Source organism: Marmota monax, unplaced genomic scaffold (assembly GCF_021218885.2).
Source record: "Marmota monax isolate L192 unplaced genomic scaffold, Marmota_monax_Labrador192_F-V1.1 WCK01_AAM20220418_F8-fsc00204, whole genome shotgun sequence".
NCBI lineage: Eukaryota > Metazoa > Chordata > Mammalia > Rodentia > Sciuridae > Marmota > Marmota monax.
This window is the reverse complement of record NW_026695247.1, coordinates 2,673,895-2,698,986: the sequence shown is the minus strand read 5'-3', so window position 1 is coordinate 2,698,986 and position 25,092 is coordinate 2,673,895. Positions and strand designations below refer to the sequence as shown.

Below are 25,092 nucleotides of genomic sequence, written 5' to 3'. Positions count from 1 at the left end.
CTGACCAGCATTGACCACAGAGTCAAGGACCCAGTCTCCACCTGGCATTGCCGGCTGCTGCTTCTCCTGGTCTTCCCTTTCCCGGTCTGCAGGCCAACCCCTCCCTCTGCCGCCCCAGTTCATGATGCCTAGTGGCATCTGGGGAGCCAGCTGCTGTAGGCAGTGCTGGGCTTTCCTGACAGGTGACTGGAAGTTCCTTCTCCCATGGTAAGCCGATGTCCAGTCTCAGAGCATGGCTCTAATGTCCAGGAGTTAGGGTTGCCTGCGGTGCATAGGCACACGAGCCAGCACTGAGGAAGGCTGGGATCCTCCTGAAGGCAGGTCTGATGCCACACCCAGTTTGTTATCTGAGGACTATGCTGTTCCTCCTGCTGCAGCACCTGATGACCAGCATCAATCACACGAGACTCTGACACTGCTCGGGGTGCTAGACGGGCATCGTGTAGCTCTGCCACTCTCTTCCCCATCTCGTGTCAGAGCTACTCAGCCATGGGGGATTCCTCTGCTCTGCTCTCTCCCTAACTCCTTGGTCCTTCATGACTAAGATGCCCATAGAGAAGCGGAGGGAATCGAATCCAGCATCAGAGGTGCCCCACTCACAAATGTCCTTACCAACCTCAGACCCTCCAGAGAGGTCATCTCTGACCTTCAGATGCTCACATATCTGGCCTGCAGGAATCCCAGCAGGTATCTAGCAGAGAAGCCCCAGAGCCAGAGAGAATTACCAGCACAGCACAGTGGAAAGAGAGGGCATGGGAGTGGGTCAACATCTCCACAGAGGAGTGGTATCTCCATGTCCTGGGTGGGCATAGTCAGTTCCCCTTTCTGTTTGCCAGGGCAATGGAACCCTCAGGAAACCAGTGACATGGAAACCTTTTATGTGCAAGAAGAAGGGGCTAAGGGCAAAATCCTGTCACCAACCAAAAGGCCTAGGAAGCCAATCAGGGGTTGGGTTTCAGGGCACAGGACTTGGCTGTGGAAGTCAAAGTCAGGCAGTAATGAGGATTATGAATGAGGGTCCCCTGGAGTTGTCGCATTACTGGTCCCTGTGGTATCGGAGTCCCAAGGCCATCAGATCAGCCTTGCAGACCCCCCCGCACACTGCTGAACGTGAGCTCAACAGGAGCTCATCTCATGTTGCCGTCCATTCTTTTGAATATGATTTACAGATTCTGTTTTGGGAAGAGTGATTAGATAAGGATCAACCATGTCCCTGTGCTAGGTATCCGCTCTCAGTACTCATGAGACCTCTTGGAACTAAAGAAGATGGCCAAGTGATCAGGCTAGTCTGACTCGATAAACTGACAAGGTCCATCTGATCGATCTTTCCCCAGGAAAAACACAGAAATGTGCTTTCAGTGCTCACGTTTACACAATGGACCACGCATATTGTGGCAATGTGTAGGATATTCCCCAGCCTGGGCCTGCTGCTCACACAGACATCCAAGGACCCACACACGGAGCTTGCCATGGCCAGCCACAGGCCATGCCCACTGTGGTTCATTGGCTGTGTAGATGACCACCATGTCACCGTCCTACCCGAGAAAAACAATATCTAACGGGAGTCTCCCTTTCTGCTACCCAGATAGATGTCTCAAGCTAGAGACACCTACACTCTAGGGGTGAGACAAGGCAGGAGAGAACAGAAGTCTGGACGCACGTCCCCATGGCAGAGTGGGCCAGGGAGGAAGAAGACCCTCTATGCTCGGCACCAAAGCGAAGAGGCATCCAGAACACAGTGTGTCCACAGTTGATGCCTCCAGAGGGTGTCCAGCATGTTCCCAACTTGGGTCTCAAAGACAAAGCAGCTTTCTCGGTGACTAACCTGACATGTGGGAGTGGAGCTCCTCTGTACCCAGGAAGGGGGTGCCTTTGAATCTCAGGGAACAACAGGCATTCAGCTAGTTGTGGGGACTCAACATGAACAGTCTCATTACCCTGGCATCAGAGCCATATCCTGTGGACGTGGGTCTTCTTCAGGGATGACGTCCTGCATCCAGTTCTTCAGGAGGAGCCAACCTATTATCCCAACTTCCCCAAGAGCCTCCTCAGGCCCTGGCTGGGGTGAAACTGCATGAGTGGATCTGGGAGCATGATCAGAAAACACTGCTGACACCCCCAGTATCTAAGGTGATTTGGTTCTAGGAGCCCCAAGGATGCCATAATCCTCCTTAATCAGCAAGTGTTCAATTCCCTTATATAGAATGGTGCTGTATTTGCATGTTCAACCTATGCATGTCCTCCTGTAGACTTTAAAATCACTTCTGTAGAATGATATTAATGAATACAATGTCTATAAATCACTTCATGCACTTGGGTTCAGTGTAGTTCCTGGTGCAGAACAAATTTGAATTTTGCCACTAGGAAATTTCTGGAATGTTCTTCCCTTCCTTTCCCTTTCCTCAGTGCTGAGGATGGAATCTAGGGCTTTGCAAATGTTAGGGGCAAGCACTCTAACACTGAACTACATCCTCAGTTGGCTCAAAAACTTTGATCCAGGTTTGGTTGGGGTTGGGTGTGTCTTCTGTCCAGTGTTGGTGAAAATTTGAATTTCAACATAAAGACATCTGTAATGTAGCTGACTATCTGTTCCCCTGGAGAAGCTAGGTGAAAAGTGGACAAACTTCAAATTTTCCATTGAGTCAGTTCTCAGCAGGCAGGATAAGGATTAGATAAGGATCAATCACGCCCCTGTAGTAGGTATCTGCTCTCAGTACTCATGGGACCACTAGGAAGGGTACTTGGTCACATTCCTCGCCACCACTGGCCGAAGGCTGACACGTCAACTTGGTCTAACCAGCTAGGTGAAAGTGTACCAGGACCGTTAAGCTACTTCTAGGAAACCTTTGAAGACTGGCATGGCGCTTTCTCCAAAGCCACATTTTTGACTTTTCTGAAATACACTCCATTCTGCAACCACACAGGTTCTGAGTGTCCCTCTGACAATCCCTGGATTGCTGGAACTTTCTGTCCTTGACATTTTTTTTTGCCCAATTCATACACTCCACCTTAAAATCCACTCAAGAGACTGAGCTCATCGGTAAATGAAAGAGCAGAAGGCTGCCTAATTCTTCAGAACCCTACGTAGATGGGGAATTTTAAACTGCACGTAGAGAAAGCTGTAATTTAACGGAGCAGATTTTTCTAAACAAGACAAGTGTCTCACTTCCTAGCAGTGATTCAGTGGGTTATATTTGGGGCTGGTGTGCAGCTGGCCCACACTGGGATGGCACTCAGGGTGGATAAATACTCACACGTCTGAGTAGTCGCTAACTAGCTGCTGCCCCTGAGCTCCCGAGGCCACCAGCTACTCCTGCCACTTCCTCCCCCTTCCCTCCCTGAAGGGAAATGAAGGGAGGGAAGTGCTGTGTCTGCTCGTTTCCTGATTGACCAGTACCAGTGTGGTCCCATATTTGTAACTGACCTTGGGACAACGATATTAAAATACCCTGCTAGACATCTGTTCCCCATACCGACCTTCAGGCCGTGTTATCGGGTGCACGCAATTGAAAAACCCTATAGAAACTACATGCGTGAATGCTAGCATGCAGGGGGACCAAGGACGTGGGGTGGGGGGAACACAAGGGGCAGCTCACACGTTGAGTGGCAGCTGGACTTTGGGAGATGTGCCCTGCTCTCCAGCCACTGCAGCGGTTCGTGGGACAGCCGTTGGGATGGGTCCAGCTGAGGAAGAGTCCTGAAAACAGACAAGAGGAGACAGGAGTGAAGGGGGGAGATCCCGGCCAAGGGGCGGGGGGGGAGCACTGGTCAGGCTGGCATAGGCAGCCAGGTGCTCTCATCTCAGCTGCCTGAACTTCTTTCTCTCCTCCCAAATTCTCAGGCTGTGCTCACCTGGGCTGCGAATAATGTTGTTTTCACCCAAGGGAGGGAGCATGGTGGCCTGGCACACCTGTCCTAAGGTATCTTGTTCAAAGAGCCTCTTCTGAGCAGTACACCATGGTCAGCACAGGAGAAGGGCATCTCAGGAGGCCTGGCTTTATTCGTTTTTGTTTGTTTTTTACTATCATGATTTTTTATTGTTGTTTTCAGATATAAAAGACAGTAGAGTGTATTGTGACATATTTACCTACATGGAGTATGACTTCCCATTCTTGGGTTTGAACATGATGTGGAGGTACACTGGTGGTGTGTTCATCTTTGAACATAGGAAAGTGATGTCCGATTCATTCTACTGTCTTTCCTATTCTCGTCCCCCACTCCCTTCCCTTCATTCCCCTTTGTCTAATCCAATGAATTTCTATTCTTCCCTCCTCAACCCTCCTTATTGTGTATTAGCATCTGCACATAACAGAGAATATTCAGCCTTTGTTTGGGGGGGATTGGTTAATTTCACTTAGCATGATAGTCTCCAGTTTCATTCATTTATTGGAAAGTGCCATAATTTCATTCTTCTTAATGGCTGAGTAATATTTCACTGTGTATAATATACCACATTTTCTTTATCCATTCATCTGTTGAAGGGCATCTAGATTGGTTCCAAAGCTTAGTTATTGTGAATCGAACTGTTTATGAACATTGGTGTGGCTTTGTCACTGTAGTATGCTGACTTTAAGTCCTTTGGACATATATACTGAGGAGTGGAATAACTGGGTCCTGTCTTTATTCTTAGAATTTGAACTAATTATTCTTGTATCTGTTAAAATTCAGACAAAACCTTTCATACTGCAAAACATGAGCTTATTTCAAAATGGCACTGTAGGAAGCTGAAGATTAAAAGAAAGTCAGTCTCTATTAGTGGACAGTGGCAGGCTACAGGGTGGCCAAGGTTTACAGAGCACGGCACCTGCTCCCAAGACCCTGCAGGGCTCTTCAAGGGTTCTTTATGCAGGACATGAACTGAGGAAAGGTCTAGTTCAAGGTGGTACCCTCTAGGCATCAAGTGTGTGCTGTGATCTATGGTCACTATGGGGTTAAGGGTGGCATAAGGAACCTGAATGTCAAGGAAATTCCTGCCTGGGGGGGGGGGGAATCTTTAGACTCGGCCCATGAGGGCCAGTGTTGTCCCCAAGTCCCCTTGCTACCTAGCCTACTATACTGCTCCCATCCTCCATGGGATAGCTGTCTTGTCCTCTTCTTCAAAGGTATTAGGAGGCATATGGGTTAGATTGTGCCTCCGTCCCCCAAAAGATAGGTCCAAGTCCTTACCTGGCACCTGTGAACATGACCTAATTTGGAATAAAGGTCTGTTGCAGCCAGGGTAGGAATACAGAGAAAACAGTGCCTTTGATTAGAATGGGCCCCCAGATCCAGCGACCAGTGCCCTAATACGACGTAGAAAGAGAGAATAGAGACAGAGGGGAGGGAAAGTCTTGGGCCACGAAGGCAGAGCCTGGAGCCAGGTGTCTACAAGTCAAGGAAGGACAAGGACTCCTGGCAGCCTCTAGAGGAGAGGAGAGAGGCACGGGATACATTCCTCCTCGACCTCTGGGGGGAACCAACTCTGCTGACAGCCTCATTTTGGATTTCTGGCTTCAGAACTCTGAGAGAGTGATTTTCTGTTATTGGAGCCACCCAGTTTATGGAAGCCCCAGGAAACAACAGAGAGGTGGTTTCAGGGTGCCTGGGGAGAGTGAAGATCCATGTCCAGCATCGAGGCTGACAGCATCTACTCCCTTCTGGGGCCCCGGAAAGGAACAGAAGAGGAATCCCGACAGACCCTGGAGCCAGGTGTCTGTGGGCCAGACTGGCACCTTGGCAGAAAGCAGGTGGGTGTGGGAGTTGCCCACGTGTGTCTCGGATTGTGTATCCTCAGGTGGACAGAGGTCACTAGAAACAGAGGTCACAGAGATGAGAGGAAAGAGCCCCCTGGAAAGCTCCCTGCACCTCAATGGACTCACCCCCCACTTCTTAGCTGGGAGGGACCAACGAGGTGCTGCTCACAGACTCTCGGATGAATTCTGACCTTGCCCAGCGGATGCGCTCCATGGCCACAGCACACATGCCATCTCCACCAAGTTAGGAGCCATTCCTCCTTCCCGTCTAAACAGCGGAGATTCGGGCAGTGAGACCACACCACCGAGAGACGCAGCTTCCTTGCACCCAAGCACTTACTTGCCTTTCCGATTCTGACACTTGGGAGGGGACCCATAAATTTTTAAGAAGCCCCCTGACAAAGAGAAGGCTGGGTTTCCCAAGGCAGCCTCCACACAGATCTCACCCCTGGGGCCTCTGGGCATGGAAAGGCTATGTGGGGGCTGGGCCAGAAGTTGGGGGACATTCCTTCCTGTCAACAGATCCTGGGGTCCTCTGTTTCCACACTGCCCTCTCATTTAGGAAAGCAGTGAAAAGGTAGCCATGGGCTCAGACCTACTGCCTCATGGGGGACCCATCAGGAAGCTCAGCCAGGATCAGGGACAGGGAGCAATGGAGCAGGAAAGGGCAAGGGTGCTCTGAGCACTAGCAGCCCTCATGCTAGGGGCCAAACATGGCCTGGGAATGCGTATTATCCCCACCAGAAACTTATAAATGGGTATGTTTTTTTAAAGAGAGAGAGAAGAGAGAGAGAATTTTTTAATATATATTTTTCGGTTTTCGGTGGACACAACATCTTTATTTTATTTTATGTGGTGCTGAGGATCGAACCCAGCGCCCCACGCATGCCAGGCGAGCGCGCCACTGCCTGAGCCACATCCCCAGCCCATAAATGGGTATTTTTAAATCTCCACTTTACAAAATGAGGAAACTGAGGCACAGAGAAGTCAGGTGGATGGCTCACATTCACACAGCCAGCGAGCAGCCAAGGCCAGACTGGAACTCCTGCAGGCTGGTGCAGGATCCCACTGAGCACCTGCTACTCCATCGTAGTGGTTACAACAACACAGATTTGCTGTCTTAGAGTCCTCAAAGTTACAAGTCCTAAAGTCAAGGTATCACGGAGGCCATGCTCCTCCTGAAGGCTCTAGGGAGGTCCGAATTTCTAGTCTTTTCAGCTTCTGGAGCCACCGGTGTTCCTCAGCTGTGGCCCCTCCCTACACCCTCAGAGTCAGCAGCATCTCACCCTCCCACCCAGATCCATAATCCATGCCTCCATCATATCACTACCTTCTTTGACTTTGATGCCCCTCCCTCCTACAGGACCTTGGGATTACACTGGGCCCACCCGGCTCACCCGGGATCATCTCCCCATCTCAGCATCCTGGTCCCTTTTGCCATGTGCAGTAACCCCTTCACTCTGTGTGCCAGAGTGGCTCCCACATAGTCGGCTCTAAATCCTAGTTATCTGGGCTTCTCTCTTTTCAAGTGGGAGAGAGAGAGAGAGAGAGAGAGAGAGAGAGAGAGAGAGAGAGAGAGAAAAGGGGAAAAAATCCTGTCGACCTAGCAGTTTCCTATCAAGAATGAATCCTAAAATAATCGGAAAAGTCAGAATAGAAATGCGGACAAGGACTTCACTGCATAACTATTTATAGTGTGAACAAATCAAGCGACTAGAACTCAAATGTCCCACAGTAGAAAGCCGAATGGCCGATGACAACTCAGGACACCATGCCATGCTAGAATCTACAGAGACGGGCCGAGGGGGTGGGGTGGAGTGCATGAAATGGAAAAGGAGGTCAGAGAAGTGGATATGGAGGATTACCTCATCGCTATAAAAAATGTATGTATATTTTCTGGCAAAATCTGGAAATTTACATATCAAGTGATAACACTGGGCTTTGTGGGAGTTGGGATTTGGAAGAATTTTATTAATTTCTTAAAAGTTTAGTCAGATGCAATGGTGCACACCTGTAATCCCAGCAGCTCAGGAGGCTGAGGCAGGAGGATCACAAGTTCAAAGCCAGCCTCAGCAACTTAGTGAGGCCCTAAACAACTTAGTGAGACCCTGTCTCAAAATAAAATATAAAAAAGGGCTGGGGATGTGGTTTAGTGGTTAAGCACCCCCGGGATCAATCCCTGGTATGAGAAAAACCAAAGTTCATATGTCCAAATTTTATGTCACTTAGTATGAAGTGACAATGGTTTTCTGTACATTCACATTAATATAAACTTACAGGGTTAAGTTGTTGAGGTCTGTTTACAAAGCAAGCTGCAGTTGGTAGTGAGTCCATGCCTTCCTGCGTCCACATGTGCCATCTTTGTGGGTGATGCTGGGAGCTGATGGGAAGGGCCAGGGGTGAGGCTGCAGCATTATCGAGAGGGCTGGCATTCGTGTGGTCAGGCCCAGGTGGCGGTGCACAGTGGCAAGACAGTCAGGTGGGCAGCAGGAGGAACAGATACACAGGATAACTGACCCAAACCAGTCCCATGACACCTTCCTTAACATGTGTCCTTCTCCAGAACAGCCAGACCAGTACTCCACATGCAGAGCACCAGCCAGTGTAGAGGTGGGGACTGCAGAGAGCATGCCCAGAGTCTGCCCTAGTCTGGCCAGTGAATCTCCACCTTTCCAATGTGCCCAGTGGCCTTGAGCTATTCAAGACGTAATTCAATAGAAGGAATAATGCATTTGTCGAGGAGAGACAGAGAGATGAATTTTCATCTGCTGGAAGGGCAGGGAGAAAGCTTGGCTGAGAAGGTGAATTTTGCCGGAGTGTGTCTCACAATACGGCAGCATGGAGGCTACAGACCCCATCTTTTCAGGCATCCTCCTGAAGCACCCCATAGGGCGTATGTGAGGAGGCTCAGAAGGACTCAGCTTGGGGGACTAAAGGACTCATGGCAGGAGCAGCCACAGGGCCCCGTTGGTGGTATTGGCCTTCAGCTGCTAAAACACTGACTGAGCCTAATGACAGCTTAAGGGAGTTTTGCTGGAAATCTGGCCCTCAGTTGGAACTTGATACGACAAATACATAGGATTTCACAATTGTACCTTACTTAGAATTGGAACACGAGCAGACAGGTGTATTATGGACGTGTGGATGTGTATTTTCCCAAGGTCAGGAGGAGAAGACCTAAAACTGATGCTCTGCAGGGCCAAGTGGCTCACCATGGCCGTGCCTTCCTGGCACCACTCTGCAGCAGTGCTCTCAGAGTACGGGTGCCTTGGAAGTCCTGCTGGGTGGCAGCAGTACCAGGTGGGCTCTGCCCTGGGGGATACAAAAACTAAATACGCCAAAGAATGGTGGTGAGCTGGTCATGACTTCCCAACGCAGATGGAGTTGGGTCCTCCTCTGAATCAGATCCTCATCTTTGTCAACATAGATGCCAGGATGGGAGCAGGGGCTGGGGAACCCTCTCACTCACCAGCTGAGCTATGGCCTAGTGGGGACCCCAGACCTCTATACATGGAGCATGACTGCCAGGATTGTGGGGGCTGCTCAGTGGCCTGCAAGCCAGCCAGGTGCAGCTGACCCCAGCAGGAATTGCAGGGTCAAAATGATTCCGATTAGAAACTGACTGTAAAGGGCATAGCATAGGGATCCCAAATGACCAGCACCCTACTGCCCCTCTTGCATGCTATAGAGTACTGCCCTAATTCACTTCCACATCCCAAATGAACAACTTCTCCTGGGATATTTATGACTGTCACAGTAGCATATTATATGAGAGAGAAGTCCAGTTTGAGATCAACTTTGATACCAGATGTCAGGGTCCTTACCTTCCAACTCTGACCACATTCCACAGAGCTACCTAGGTCCCTGTCACGGGCCAGCTTCCTCTTTACTGCAATGGCCTCTCTGATTCTGCTTAGATTTTCAATGGCTTCATTTTACATGATTCTCTGCATTTAGGGCAAAAGTGAGGAAGTCAGGCAATGATTAAAAATAAGAAAAGAGGAGGGGCTTTGATTGCTTTGGAATAAACACACTGGGGGATGCTGCCCTGGGACAGACATCCATCTTGGCTCTGAGATCAGCTGGTGGAAATCTCTTCTTTAATTTCAAAGCCAAGTCCAGCCCTGTTCACCACAGAGCTGTGCCCATCTGCCCTTTTGCAGGAAAGAACATTGACTAATAAAGTAGGTCTGCATCATATTATTTGTGAAAGACTCCAAAAGGGTCACGTATCAGGATTCCACTTGAGGGTCAACCCATAAATTTTGGAGAGCCGGCCAACCAGGCAGGTGGCTTGATTCTCAGATTCACTGATTCCACAGAACAATAATTCAGCAATCCCTTTAGGTCTGATGTCTAAAAATACAGGTCAAGAGCATTTAACAGGAGCCCAGAATCAACTGGGAGGGACCCTGCAGCATCAGCTGGCAGGGTCATGGGTCAGTGAGGATGCCTTCATCAGATGGAGTTCACCATAGTGCCAGCAATAAAAAGAAAATGTGCTCAGGAGCCTGCTAATGCTGCATGGCGTCCTCCAATACAACAGAGCTCCGCATAGGTGGCTCAGGGGCCAGAACTTGACACGACTGTGCCATGCTCTGAAGCCAGGGAAGACCCTAGCTCCTACACCTCTTTCTCTCCCAGAGGAAGAAGCTGCCCAGCCGAGTGGACATGCACGCCTTGGAGCCGCTGGTCAGTAAGAACTGGGCTATCCTTTGTGATAGTGACGTGCTCAAAGAAATCACAGCCTCCCCAGTTGCTGGGCATCAGCTTCTAGCTGCCTTGCTGCGGTTCCCCGATTCTAAATCGTCAGGTTGTTACCAACACTAGAGGCCCCTTGCTACAGTTTAATGGGCCCCTAAGTAGTTGCAGGGAACCAGGCCATATTATTTGCTGTTGGGATTAATAAGAGAGAAAAATGTGTGTGTGGCGGGGGGTTGTGGGTTGGCAGGCGGCACAGGGGCTCACAGCTACTCTCTTCCATATTGGCACAGGCGAAGACCCTGAGAAGAAACATCTCCTCATTTTAATTTTTAATATGAGTCCAGAAAACACTGTCATCACCCCGAGGAGTAGTGAACGAGCATGTTTTATTCATCACTCGCTACCATTCCATTACGCACAGTGTAAATCAGACCCTTATGAACTTGCCTCCCAAAGAAAACTTTAGAATAAAACATTTATGGCCTGGTTCCTCTGCTTAGTTCTGCAAAGAACGGTGAGCAGCTTGTGTAGCCAGAGGGCCAGGGGGCAGGGCAGAGGCCCAGGAGCCCAACCCAACAAGAGAACTGCCCGGGGGAGGAGACTGGCTGGCCTTTTGCCCACATAACTTCTGCCCTTCACTCACCACCTGAGGTGGAGGCTAAATTTACCTCCACGACTGTTGGCCACCCTCTCTGCCCCCACCCCAGGCACTCTAGGTTTGCTTCTGAATTATTATTATATGCTGGAGCAGCCCAGCTGCTGACTGGATTGTCTGGCTCCGAGACCAACAAACTCAATCACATATCTGGCCCAGAGTCCCTGCCCCCGCTTCCGTTTTTGTGAATGAAGTTTTATTGGCAGCCAGACACATCTACCCATTTACATGGCCTCCAGCTGTTTTGACCTTGCAAGAGCAGAGATCTAGAGTTGTGACAAAGCCCACATTACTCCCCAAATCTAAAATATTTACCATCTGGTCCTATACCACAAAATATTTGCCAACCTCTGCTGCAAGAGTCTATCACGAGAGCATGAAACACCAGATTCTGCTGCCAACTTACCGGAAAATATTTTGGACCAACAAACCACAGCTGTGGCCAATAGCTTGACAAGTCACCCCATGACATCATTAAGGAAGATAAACCAAAGAAGGAGGAGACTTGAGAGACTGAGGCAGGATCACAAGTTTGAGGGGAAACCCTCGGCAACAAACGGAGCCTCTCCTATACTGGGAGAGGATGCAGAAGGAATGGACTGAGTTCAACTCTAATTCAGTGTGAACCACACTAGCCACCTACTTCTCTGTGGTCTGCATGCTGGAGAAACATGCTCTGCTCAGAGCAGCTCGTAGGCTGGTCTTGTGGATCGGCAATACCAGGATGACAGAGGGAACACCGTGGCTCACGCAGCCTGGGCATGAGAGTTCAGGGGGTGCATGGGGTCAGGGGAGGCAGCTGGGACTCCTGCCCCCCACCCACTACACCCTGCCTCCAGATGCTGCCACAAGATGGGGAGACAGGTGGTCCAGAGCTCAGCACGGAAGAAATCAGAGTAAACTCCGGGAAGAGAGAGAAGAGAAGGGTGAAGCAGCCAGGGGAGCCAGTGATGTGGGGAAGGTTCTTAAGTTCCTCATCCTCCAAGAACCACGTGCACCTTTGCACCTGAGCCCCCAGATCTGGACAATCCTGGAGGAAGCCAACCTCGGTGACACTTGGTGTCTCTTGTGACTTGGTTTCTTCCCATTTTCTGTGTGCTGATCTATGGTCCTTCCTACCTTCCACCCTCTGTGGCATAGATTCTGTTCTCATCTCCAGGGGGACTGGGTGGCCCTAAGAGGATAGGGACCCATGACAATCACCCCCCTGTATCTATCTGCCACCGGGTGCAGGGAAAGAACCAAGCAGCCAGGAGGTGGGCCAGCAGGTGCTCCCGGGCGCTCACCCCTGCCAAGGGGACACCTCCCTTGATGGTGTCCTTCCCTTGTCGGCCAGTGGAGGACCCCAAGGCATAGGCAGAAACCTGCAGATATGGCTCCTATCTCACCAAGCAGAAAAAAAAAAAAAAATTAAATGCCATCAGCACCTAATGTCGTGCGTGAAAAGTTTGGAACTCAACAAAAGTAGAATCAGGGGGTTGGGGCTGTGGCTCAGTGGTAGAGCGCTTGCCTAGCAAGTGTGAGGCACAGGGTTTGATCCTCAGCACCATAGAAAGAAAGAAAGGGAGGGAGGGAGGGAGGGAGGGAGGGAGGGAGGCATTCTGTCCATCTACATGTAAAAATAAAAATTAAGAAAAAAATAGAATCAGGATGCTCAGTCTTGGGCAGCCAAAGCAGTCTCTGTCCCCACTTCCAGGCTAAGTCATGCAGGCACAGCTACTTCCAGATTTGTAGGGAAAAAACAATCATTTGGGGGTGAAATCTTCACCATGGGATTTCTTGTGTTCACCTGAGCTCACTTGGTAATTTTTTTTCTTTTTGGTTTGGTTTTTCATGCTTCCTTATAAAGCATATAATTAAATTCATAACTTTCTAAAAATGATTTAAAGAAAATAAGCCCTGGTGCTCGGTCATGCCACAGCTCGTGCTCTGCAGGTGGGTGCAGAACCAGCAGGCTGCAAAGCCAGTAAGCAACTGAGACAAAACAGCCTCCGAACGCCAGGCCCGGGGCAGCCAAGCTTGTCATTTTCTTCGGCTCTTTCCCAAGCACTTCCTCCCACTCGGAGCATCCTGTCCACCCATCCCACGGCACAGATAAGACCCAGACAGCAAGGGGAGCTGCACCTGCAGAAAATGGCAGGTTGGCGATGCATTTTTAAAGATGCCCAGGAGCTTCCAAGCAGAGCTCTCCTAATTTATTTCTCAGACACGGAGACACTCGAGAAATGTTCTTTTGATGTTCTCCCAGCTGAATTCCAAACACCTCCCCTTCCACCAATTTCAAAGGGCATTTCCCCCATCTCAAGGGGTTGCTTTCATGGGATTGATCTGTGGGCCATCAGGCCCTCAGCAGCTGAGAGGTGGGCGAGGCTGAGTGAAGGAGTCTGCACCTTGGCTGCGCAGGAGTGGGCCTTTGTCAGCCCACATGCTGGGGCTTATTGGGGACCTTTACCTATGCAGGTTGTCAGTCCTGCAGAACCAGCACTTACCACACGGACAGTCCAAGGACAGCCATCAGATCAGCACCGGCCTGGACTGTTCACAAGTGTCACCTCATCCCTCAGGTACGTCATTTTCTGCAAACAGCTTTGCCTAACCTCTGTGTTCAGCATAAAGATTTAGAGATAGAGATGGGACCCTGGGAAGCAGTGTTCTGGCCTCTGGTAACCAGGACTTGGGTTCTCCTCCGTGAAGCTTCATTAGACTCTGCATTGCCACACCCTTCAAGGGGGGCAGGTGCGTGAGACTGGCTTTGCCTAGTGAAACGTGAGCAGAAGTGAAAGTCATGGAGGCCACTGCATTGTTGCCACCTTTCGGCCCTGCCCAGTCCCTGGAGACATCCTGCATCAGGGGTCAGCAACTTTTTCCTGCAAAGGGTCCCATAATAAATACCTTGTGGGTCATACCATCTCTGTCACGGCTACTCAGAACCTCTGCAGTGGCCTAAAAACAGCTATAGATGTTAGGCAAAGGGGTGGGCGTGTCTGCATCCTGAAGGAACTTTGATTTATTGAAACAGGCAGTAGGCCACTTGGCCTGTGGGCATTTGGCAGTGTCCTGGTATGAGGACACTATAGAGCTAGGCCCTGAGCTGCCTGTGATTCACCCAAGTGTGAATAGGAAATGAGCCTGTTGCTTTATGTCTCCAAGAGTGAGAGAATGTTTGTTACATGGCATCACCAGCTAATGCTGACTGATGCAGAGTGCTCCATTGTGAACTGGGTCCATTGAGGTTCCTTCACTAGTTTGGTGACTACTTGTTTGATTTCTGATTTGGTTTATGAGGAGATTCCTCTAAAATGTAAGTACAGTCATGCAGTGCATACTGATGTTTTGGTCAATGATGTACTGCATATAGGATGATGGTCACATAAAATGATAAAGGATCTAAAAACATTCCTGACATTTAGAGATATCATAACCACAGGCATTCCCCATGTGTCTGTGGGGACACTGGTATAAACACACCTACTAGGCTGCCAATGGTATAAAAGCAGAGCACATACACATATGTGTACAGAACATAATACCTGTTAATGATAGTAAATGACTGGTTTATGTATTTACTTTTCTGTAGTACTGGCAATTGTGTGTTCACATTTTCTATATGTATCTTTATCGTTATTTTAGAGTATACTCCTTCTTCTTAAAAGAAAAGGAAAAAAAAGACTGTAAAACAGCATGCTGTGCTACACCGGCAGCAACCTCAGGCCTCTTGTGTTTACTGTCTCCTGATCACATCGAGAAGCCCTACTGAGTGAGCGACCCACCCTCTAGGTTTCTGTAAGTACTCTTTCTGTTTGCAGTATGACAAAAATCAACTTGCAATGCATTTCTCAGAACATGTCTCCGGCTGTCACATGACTTGCAATCATTTCCCAATTTGATTCAATAACTTTGATAAGCAAATATCTGAATTTGTACTTATGGAGTCAGCCCCAATAGCTACTCTCCCCCTCTCCTTCTCCATGACATCCTTCTTCCCCCAGGGGAAAGTTCCCCCAGGACACGTGATTGCGACTCCATTATTCACAAGGAGATGAGCTGGCCCTCTGACCTCTCCAAAGAGCAGGGAGAAAAAAAATTCTTTGGGGTATAAATGTGAGCAGGACAGCCATCTGAGGCTCGGCCTGACCCTGTGCCCCTTGGGAGCACTCAGCAAGACACCTCACAGCTGTGCCCTCTCAAGTTCTTGAAGTGATCTGGAGCCTTCAAGGAGCTGGTAGTGATGGGAGCTGTCCTTGTGGGGAAGGCCACGGAGCCCAGCAGGCGTCATGTTATTTTAAATGTAAGACCATTCATGGTACAATGCTGCTGACCCAGGTCAGAGGTCACATGGCCCACCCGAGAAGAAAACTGCTACCGATGGGTCAGGTATGGTACACAGGCAAATGGGACCCAGTTTCTGCCCTGAGGCACCCAGAAACCTAAGGACAGGGACAGCCCTACACACAAATCAGTTTCTGTGGTGGACATGGAGACAGCTAAAGAATCTGTCTGGTTGGTGGAAAGATGACAGGGAGCCACGGAAGGCTGCAGAGAAGAAATGAACATTTCAGAGGGCCACAAAGAGTGAGCAGGAAGTGTGTGTGTGTGTGTGTGTGTGTGTGTGTGCGTGCGTGTAGTGTGTGTGTGAGGTGGGCAGAATAGTCAAGTCAAGGGACAGCGAGAAGAGATGAGGGTTGGTGGGAAGGAGTGACTTGCCCAGGTCTTGGTGAGGGATGGTGGGCCTGGAAGGCAACCTGGGACTGAGTGTCAAGGGCTTCCAAGATCACCTGGGCAGCTCCAAAGATCCACTTTCCTGCAGGGAGATTCAGGAGGGAAGGCCAGGCAAAGAGACTGAGCTTGGGAAGATGCAGGGTCTTGGCTGAGGACACTGGAGACGATATATCATCCTCAGCCCCACACACACTCCTTTAACCACCACCCTACAGAGCCTCCAGGGTCCAGCACAGCATCTACCCAGAGAAGGAATACAGGAGAAGAGAGAAATGACTTAAATACATGAGGCTCTGAAGCCCTAAAAGTTCTCTCTGGAACCTCAGGCTGGTGATTCACTCCGACTTCCTAAGCATCAAGCAAAGTTGCTGCGGCCATCATTCGACACGCACACACACCAGGGAGGGGTACCTCGTGTCTCCTCACCTCACATCAGACCACACTGGGGGAGGCACAGCGGCTGTGTCACTTTAGAGACAAGACAACTGCGGCTCCAGAAGATGAGGTCAGGTGCTTTGCCAGGGTGGCAGGTACTGAAAATATTGGCTCTTAACTACCAGCTGATAGGTTCAGAGAAGCTCAGCAACTCTCCCAGGGGACACAGCCAGAGAGGAACCTGAGCTCCAGTCCAGGGCCCTGCTCTGCACTGTACTGAGTCAGGTTTCTGCCTCAAGGAGAGCGAGAAGGGGAGAGAAGAGTGACCTTATGGAGCACTGCTCCCTGCAGACCTCCTCTGCAATCTCCTGCAAGGTCTCTATGCCCCGAGTCAGCCCTGGGCACTTGAGAGGAGAGGATATGAAGGGTTAAGGGACATCCTGGCTTGTCCCGACCACTCCTGACAGCCCGAGTGGGCCAGGAAGGCAGGGAGGCTGGCCAGAAGCTCAGCACTCAGTCGACCCCCAGGCGCTGGGCCTCGGCTTCCTCATCTCTAAGATGGAAGGATTAAACCTACTGGTTCACTGCGTGGCCAGGTGAGCCACCAGGGCACATGGCGGGAGCTGAGAGTGACGAGAAGCCAAGACAGAGGGTGTGAGATCAGGGAAGGAGTTATCAGGTCGTGTGGCTAGAGGAACAAACCGCAGACCTGACCCTGGCCAGCCATTAGGGAGACCAGCAGCTGGACAGCTGTGCACCCTCAGGCTTCACAGTACCCAGAGCACTTGCCTGAGAAGCAGGGACACGGGGAATGGCCTCTAGTCTCCTCTGGAGAATCCACAGGCCCCGCTCTTCCTTTCCATTGTCAGGCAACACAAAAGAGAGAGAGCAAGTGAAACACGTCAGGTGCACCGAAGAGCTGAGTGAAGACTCAGCCAGCTGGGACCCTTGCCCTGATCTCTGCCCACCCACCCAGACTGGGCATCAGCTTCCACGGAGGCTCCATGAAGGTGTGGATCTGGTCTGCATTTAACTCACCTTCGGACACAGGAATTTAGAATCAAGCCAATTAAAGGGCACCACAGCTGGTGCCTGTTTGGGCTGCTCTTTCTGATGTACGTCTGTCTGCACACACAGCTTCCTCCAGCAGCACCACGTCCTACGAGGCACGTGCCCTGGCAGAGCCCATTTTGCCCATGGGCCTCTGCTGAAGCCAGCCTCACCACGAGAGGAGACTTAGCATGGGGCCCAGTGAGTGGTCCCTTTTCCACTCCCAGCTGGCCAGGCTTCTGGGGCAGATGGCATGCTGTGTACACCTTCCTACAGAACCCAGCGCAGTGTTCAATAAGAGCTCAGTATCCATGTGACAACAGCTGCACCCCCCGTTTTAGTCAGCTAATTTCGCTGCTGTGACTAAAGGATCTGACCAGAACAATTGTAGAGGAGGAAGAGTTTATTTAAGGGCCCACAGTTTCAGAAGTCGGTCCATAGAAGGCTGGCTCCATTCCTCGGAGCTTGAGGTGAGGCTGAATATCCTGGTGGCAGAGTGTGGTGGAGGGAAGCAGCCCATAGCATGATCAGAAGGAGAGAGAGAAGTCTCCCCTTTCCAGATAAAAATATATAACCCGAAGCCACGCCCCCAGTCCCCACTCCTCCCCCTGCACCCCACCACTTCAGTTACCAGTCACTTAATCCCTATCAGGGGATTAATTCATTGGTTGGATTAAGGCTCTTGTCACCCACTCATTTCTTCTCTGAACCTTCTTGCATTGTCTCTCATGTGAGCTTTGGGGGACACCATATCTAAACCATAACGCCCCTCTCTCTCTCAAAAAAAAAAAACCCACACTGGGACACTTGACACAATATCCTACAAACCCTGTGATCCTCATGGCTCAAGAGGAGCTGGGTGGGCAGGTTGAAGACTGCACATGCCTGTGGGTCAGCGTGGGTTCCAGATGAGCATCCTCACTGACCTCACATGCCTGTCACCCCACCCCCTGGCCCACAGGGGCCAAGGATTCATCAATCAGTCAAGATGTTCTATGTCACAGCCTGAATGGACAGAGTGGGTCTCAAGGGGCCCATGAGGGGCAGGGCCTGCTGCTGTGACCCTCAGCATCACCCTGTGCCTGTGGGCATGGAGGAGCCTGGGGCAGCAAGCCCTCCTTCTCTCCCTACCCTGGCCCATGCCCATGATGCCGGTGCTGCCCCACAGGAGGCCTCTGCTTGTGGGAGAACACAAACAATGATACTGATTTCGTCAGGCCACTGATGGCTAAGCCCAAGTCTCATCCACTAACCACAGAATACTGGCTGGGGCTCCTCTCAAAGGGCACATCCAGCATGGTGGGGAGAAAAAAAATCTACTGTGGCCGCAGTGGGACCTGGGTCTGGTTGGCCTTGGCCACTTTGGATGAGTCCTCAGGCCAAGGGACTTCCTGATCAGAGTCATGGGACCAGGAAAGTGACAGGAACCAGGAAGACAGCACAGAGCAGAGGGCAGATCTGGAGAGTTTGGTGTCTGGGCACAGCCAGACCATGGAAGGACCCTTCAGCCTCAGGAGGAGTTCACCCTCAGCCACACCTGCGGGGGTGCCCTTTTCCGTTCTCAATAGCTCCACTAAATTAGGACAGGGAGACAGGCTGTGACTACTTTGTTGGATCTCTCATCCTTTAGAGTGACCTAAATGACAGTCCACAGCCTGCTCATGACCTTCAGTAAAAGTCAAACTGCTGAAGAAAGGATCCTGGGATCCCAGACCCAGAAAAATCAGCTGGTTCAGACCCCTATGGAATAAGACGGTGCACAAGTTGAAAAAAAAAATTTCCTTCCTTTCCCATGGGTGCTCTACAGCAGACACCAGAGTACAAGCCCTGGGAAAGGGGCCCTCTGCTGTATTAACACAGGGGCCTCGGCAACAGGGGGGCCAAGTGCAAGTGAGGATGAGAGGCCAGAGAGAAAAGGGGATCCTGCACCTATCTGTGCTGAGACCGCGACTCTGGGGTCTAAGGAAAAGTGCCTGTAAAGATGCTCCCATCCCACAGAGACTTGGCAGCAGCTCCACTAAAGTCTGTCAAAAAGCCCTGCTGGGCTCCTTCTTCAGAATTCCCAGGGAGCACTGAGGGGGTGATCCTTAGACCCCTCACCCACGAGCTGTAGGGCTGTGGGCTGGCGCTGCCTGGAGGCTCCAGGACCACCTTTGGATCAGGAACAAGACTCCTCTCTCCTGACTCTCTCCCTTCCCTCCTCCCTTTTATTGGTAGGGGTCCCCAACTGCAGTGGGGGTGAGAAAAGTGAGGAAGGCGAGAAAAGAGCTCCCCAGGTGGAGCACAGGACAGCGATCCTGCGCCCCACTCCCCTCCGTAAGTACTTCTGTCAGCCCCGCTGCTGCAACTGCCATCTGAACTGAGTGTGTCATAGAACAGAGATTTCAATTGTCTGTGTCATCAGCAGCTGCCCAGGTTACCAGGGAGAGACCAGCGCTCTGGACCAGAACTGCTGCAGCTAATGGTCGTGGTGGCTAACAGAGTGCGAACTCCATCTAGTCTTAGTACCGCCATGACAATACCACCCACGCCTTGCTGGGGCCTCTTACTCAGCATCTCCAGGACATTGGAGCAAAACCAAGCAAGACCCTGCTGGAAACCACTGATTTCTGCCTTTACCCTCTGGGTATGCATGCTCCAAGGAGCAGGGCAGTGTTGACCACTGAGCCTCCGCGCCCCTTACAGAACAGCTCTAAGAGTTTAGCCGAGGTCAGAGGGCAGGGTTAGGGTCCAGATCAGATTGCACCTACCCCCTTATAGAAAATGTACCCGTACCAGCTCTTCATCACTGTGAACAAACTACCTGAAAAGAACAACTTAGAGAGGGAAATGCTTATTTTGGCCCACGGTTTCAGAGGTTCTGTCCATGGTTGTCCAACTTCATTGCTTTTGGCCCAAGATGAGGCAGAACATCATGGCAGAAGGGGAAGGAAGAGGGGTGCTGCTCTGCTCACAGTGGCCAGGAAGGAAAGAGAAAGGGGAAGGGGTCTCAGAGAAGATGAACCCTTCCAGAGGACACCCCCAGTGACCCACCTCCTCCAACCATGCCCCACCTGCCTACAGCTACAACCCATTAAGTCCATTCAAGATAAGATGGAGTGGTTAGGTTGCAGTCTCACAATCCAATCATTTCACCTCCAATCAGCCTTGCATTAATCCAGAAGCTTTTGAGGGACACCTCATATCCAAACCGTAATAGCACCAACAAACTCTAAGGATTATTTCCTGGGGAACACAGAGTCCAAGGTGTAGATGCTGGGAGTTTCCCAGCAGTGGGAAGCTGTGAGGGCTAAGAAGCAGGCAAGCAGTGGCCAGTGAACCTCCAGACACAACGGCACATTCCAGACCCTGGCCCCAACCTTGAGTGAGAACCAGCATTTTTGTGTGAATGCTAGGGAAATTGTACCCCCCTCTACGTAGTTGTGTGTGTGTGCAGCATGAGTGCATTTGTATGTTTGTGCAAGTATGTGTATATGCATATCTTGTCGCCAGTGGATATGTGAAGCTGTGCTGTACACAGGTGTGTGTATACATGGTGTTTGTATGAGTGTCTGTGTGTGTGCCGTGTGTGTAAGTGGCACATTCAGATTAATGTGGCACATCTGAACCAAACTGCAATTCTGCAGAAGCTCAAGTATTTAAATTTTTTAAAAAGACAATTCTCTGTGTAAAGTTAACGGAGTTAACTGTAATCTTGAAAAAGATGGTCCTTCCCTAGCCAGTTGCTTACTGGTGTTTTCTCTAGTTTGGGACATAAATTGACAACTTGTTCCGAGACATGTCCAGGGCAATCAGGGGGGGGCACTGATGGAAACATGGAGAGAGGCTTGCAGACGGACCTCAAGGTGAGAAGATGCAGAACAAGGAGAAATGGGCACTCCCACGTTCAACCTGTACAAAGGTACACGGTCATGGAGAAGGCTGGATTTGGAGGGAGGAGACCACACCCCAGTGGGCACATCTGCCTGTTCCCCGGTCTCTCATGTGAAAGGGTGACAGTTCAGCAGTGTGGCTGCAGAGCCGTCCCTGCCAGGGCTGGGAGAGCCCCCCCTTCCTGTACTTGATCTGTGCATTCATAAGGGAGAAACTTGCCCAATTTCTGCTCGCCACTGTGACCAGTTTTTCCAGACCTACAGATAACCACTTCCTTTCTATTCTTTAAACATCTTGCTTTGGTTACTTAAATCTACAAAGAAACTGTGGAAAACACAATCAATGTCACGTCCAAAGATAAAAGGCATCTGTAGAAATAACACTCATGAAAGTACTCAACAGCACAGTTGATTCTGGTTCTGAGCTCTGGCCCTTTCTCTGCCGAAAGGGACATCAGCCAGCCCTACAGAGATGCTCAGAACATCCCAGGACTAAGCCACGGCTTTCCCCAGGACAGAGCCATTCACTCTGAATGCCAGTGAGATGGGAGGAACTTTCTCCTGAGTGGCCGCTACTCCAACACGGTGTCCTTGAAACACACAGAGGGTACCAGGCACACATTTATAAGATTCTTGGAGGTGACTCGTGGCAGGCAGTGAAGAGGGAGCCCCAGTTACCCCCAAGGGCAGTTCCAGGGTTGCTTCCTTCATGCTAGTTCAGAAATGAGCTGCTTGGCTCAAAGGTGAGGATGGAGACCCCGAGAACCTTCGTGGGCTGGCCCTGGGCTCTGGGACATTACCTGGGTGGGTGCAGCGCATGACAGATGAGCGAGCTCCCCGATCCTGGCTGCAGCGCGGGGGTCGCTGGAGCTGATCAGAACCGGAGCGCTGATTTCCATGGAATGCCTGTGGCTAGCAGCCTGCGAGGACTTGTGCGTCACACTGAGTGCGGTGAAGGAGTGGCGTTTCTTGGCATTCTTCTTGCCGTCCACACGCCGCTGAAAGGCACTAACCGCCCCTGAGCTGCTTAGAGTGGGGCCCGGGGCCATGCTGGCCCCTGCGCCAGGATCAGAGAGCAAGGGAGAGTCACAGCCGGATGCGGTGGCGGCAGCAGCAGTGGGGCACGGCTTGTCCATCTCAATGAGCTGCTTGGCTGAGTCGTTGAGCTGAGTAAGAGGAGAGAACAGAACGGGCTTTAGTAAACAGCTGTCACATGCCACGTCAGGCTTTTGTGTGCTCTCCCAGTCGCGTTCCCTTACAAACCAAGGATGTGTTCACAAGGGTCAAATCTTTCTCACAGCATCTTTTGGCCCGAGTGGTGCAGGAAAAACAGAAAGAGGCAGGAGTGACATCTGTGGGTTATTTATTTATTGAGTGGGGCTGGGGGCCGAACCCAGAGGCTGTGCAAGATAGGCAAGTATTCTATCTCTGAGCTACACCCCTGTGCCCACATTGGTAGGTTTACTAAAAAGGTTTCCAGAGCAGCCCAAAGGCCCAGGGAGCCAAGATAGAGGGCAGGTGGCTCCTCAGACATGGGGTGGGGGAGTTTCACAGGGGCCAGGCACCTCCGTGATCCCAACCTTTTCAATTGACATTTGCAGGCCACTACATGCAGCAATGCAGAGATAGAAGGAGAAGAGGTCAGAGAAGAAAGGCAGGCCCACCTCACTGAGACCCCGCGGGCCCTGCATTCACAATGACCATGGGTTCCTGCCTGCCCTACACCTCTGGAGAACTCAAGCCTGTGGTCACACACACTTTCTAATGGTGTGACTAATGGTGGCTCAAAGCCTGCTCTGCTTAGGGTGAGCTATGGAAGCCCTTTCCAGTGATGACCTCCAATTGACACGACTGTCACGAACCAGACACTGACCTGAATTGTAACCCAAGAGGATTCAGAGATCTATTTCCCTGGATGGATTCGGCAAGGATTCAGGATACCACTCCTTCCCGTGGCCCCCCACCCAACCTACCATATAGCAGCGTGGATTCACAGTGGAGCTTGCCTTTGACGAAAGTCTTATTTTGAGTGGGACATATCTGGAAATGTAGGATGACAGTTGGAGACTATGAGTAGCCTATAATTACTGGGAATGAATACTCCAGGTGGGCTAGGCCAGGCCTCTCTTTCTGGGCTGTGCCACCTGGGTGGCACCTGAGTGGGTTGCCTCACACACCCACTGGTGGCCCTGTCAGTCACTAGCTGACCCAGCTGTGTGGGCATCGGGTACAGCCTTGGGTTAGGTGATGGGTCAGCTCACTGTTATGGTCTGGATATGAGGTGTCCTCCCAAAGCTCTTTTGTCAATGCAGGCATGTTCAGAGGCGAAGCGATTCTATGGTGAGAGCTGTGACCTAATCGGTTCATCCTTGCCTGAGCGGACTAACCAAATGGTAACTGTAGGCAGGTGGGAAGTAGCTGGATGAAGCGGGTCCCTGGGGGTGTACCCTAGTCAGATAATTTGGGTCACAGCGGTGAAGAAGCTGACACACTCACCATCTAGGATCAATACTGTCCCCTGACTCCTCCACCTGGAGGGTGCTTTTCACTTAAGATGCCTGACAGGGCCCCGATCTTCTTAGTCTGTATTTGGCTCAGTCTAAGTTCCTATCTAACAGGGGATTTTACTGTGATTTAAAAGAAAGAAAGAAAAAAAAAAGACAGAGAACTATGCATTGCGAGTACAAGGTGTCCAGGAGGAGAAAGTGATGCTAAGATCTATTTGGGATTATCGCCACAAGGCAGGTTAAGCAAATGCCACAGTGCTAGGTAGATGATTGTGAGATTCCATTCTTTCTCCAGCACCTTTTCAGAAGCAGTCGAAGAGGCTAAGTAAATGCCAGCTGGCCCTTGGGGTGACCGACCTCCAGGAACACAGAGTTACATATCAGGGAGCTCTGGACCCCTCTCTGCTTTCTTCTCAGATATTCTGGGCTCCAGCAGGGCTGGCAGAGCTCGTCTTTCAGGGTACCATTTGGGGCTCGGGACCCACATATTTCCTGGGCACCGTGACTGTGGGCACTACCACAGATGCTCTGCAGAGAGCAAGAAGGTGGGGTGGTTCCTGTCCAGTGGCTTTTCAGACATTGCAAGAAGGCTGCTGAGGGCAGCTGGAGGCCTTTGTGGGGAAAACAGGGCCCAGCAGAGTCTGGAATTCAGAGGCGAGAGAGGGGCAAGGAGTCCAGGAAAGTCACAAAGTGGGGAAAGATCAAACAGGAAGTGGAGGCCAGTATGGACCCAGTTGCGGACCCCAGGTCACCAGCAGGAGCCATGCCACTCCTCTGGCCTGCTGGGCAGGTGGAGCTGTGGCATCTTGTATATGTGGTACCCTCTTCTTTGCGAAGTCCTCTAATGGGGCGAGAGGCCAGGTGCATCCCCCCCCCAGGGTCTCACTCGCCCTGGGGGCAGAGTCTGATGTCAGACTTGGCCTAGGAAAAATCCCCTCAGTCTGTTTAACAGAGTGAAAGGAAGCTCCAGGTCTCTCTTGGCAGGAGCTACTCCCTGGCAGCACCTAGAGAAGGGATAGTTCTCCCCACAGGGCCTGGCTCACTGGCGCTCTCCCTGGCAGGCGGGCAAGCAATCACCTGTGCAGCCTGGCTGGCTGTTCCTGCTGCCACCAGACCAGCTCAGGCTCTGGGCTGCCCCCATTTCCATTACTGTTGAGAGCCACAGCCGAAGGGGCCCCAGCAAACTTCCAGCTGCCAGCAAACTTCCAGCTGCTGGCTGATGATTGGCTCACAGCGGCCCCAGCAACATCTAGCTGATTAGCTCCTCTGTGGTGATGCTCATTGGGCTGTTTCCCTGCCCTTTCAGACCACGGAGCTGCTCATTGGGGGACTTTTTTGGCTCCGCCCACGTGACCCAGCCAATCGGCCTCAAGAGCAGGAGGATTGTGGGAGGTGGAGAGAAGCTTGTGTGGGAGAGAGAGGCTTGTGGAAAGCCGGTGGTGGCAGTTGAGGCTCTGAGGGTTTTTCCTGAGAGGCTG

At 51.1% G+C, this 25,092-nt stretch overlaps 1 protein-coding gene across 2 annotated transcripts in view; it reads right to left on the bottom strand.

Annotated features, from left to right (window-relative positions):
- Positions 1-25,092, bottom strand: part of Sh3rf3 (SH3 domain containing ring finger 3) — a 340,679-nt gene that overhangs the window by 74,231 nt on the left and 241,356 nt on the right. For both annotated transcript variants that reach the window (XM_046420254.2, XM_046420255.2), the window contains exons 4-5: positions 21,908-22,273; positions 3,597-3,697 (exon numbers count right to left, since the gene is read on the bottom strand). In XM_046420254.2, coding sequence (XP_046276210.1) covers positions 3,597-3,697; positions 21,908-22,273 — 467 coding nt within the window. The remainder of the gene's footprint in view (positions 1-3,596; positions 3,698-21,907; positions 22,274-25,092) is intronic.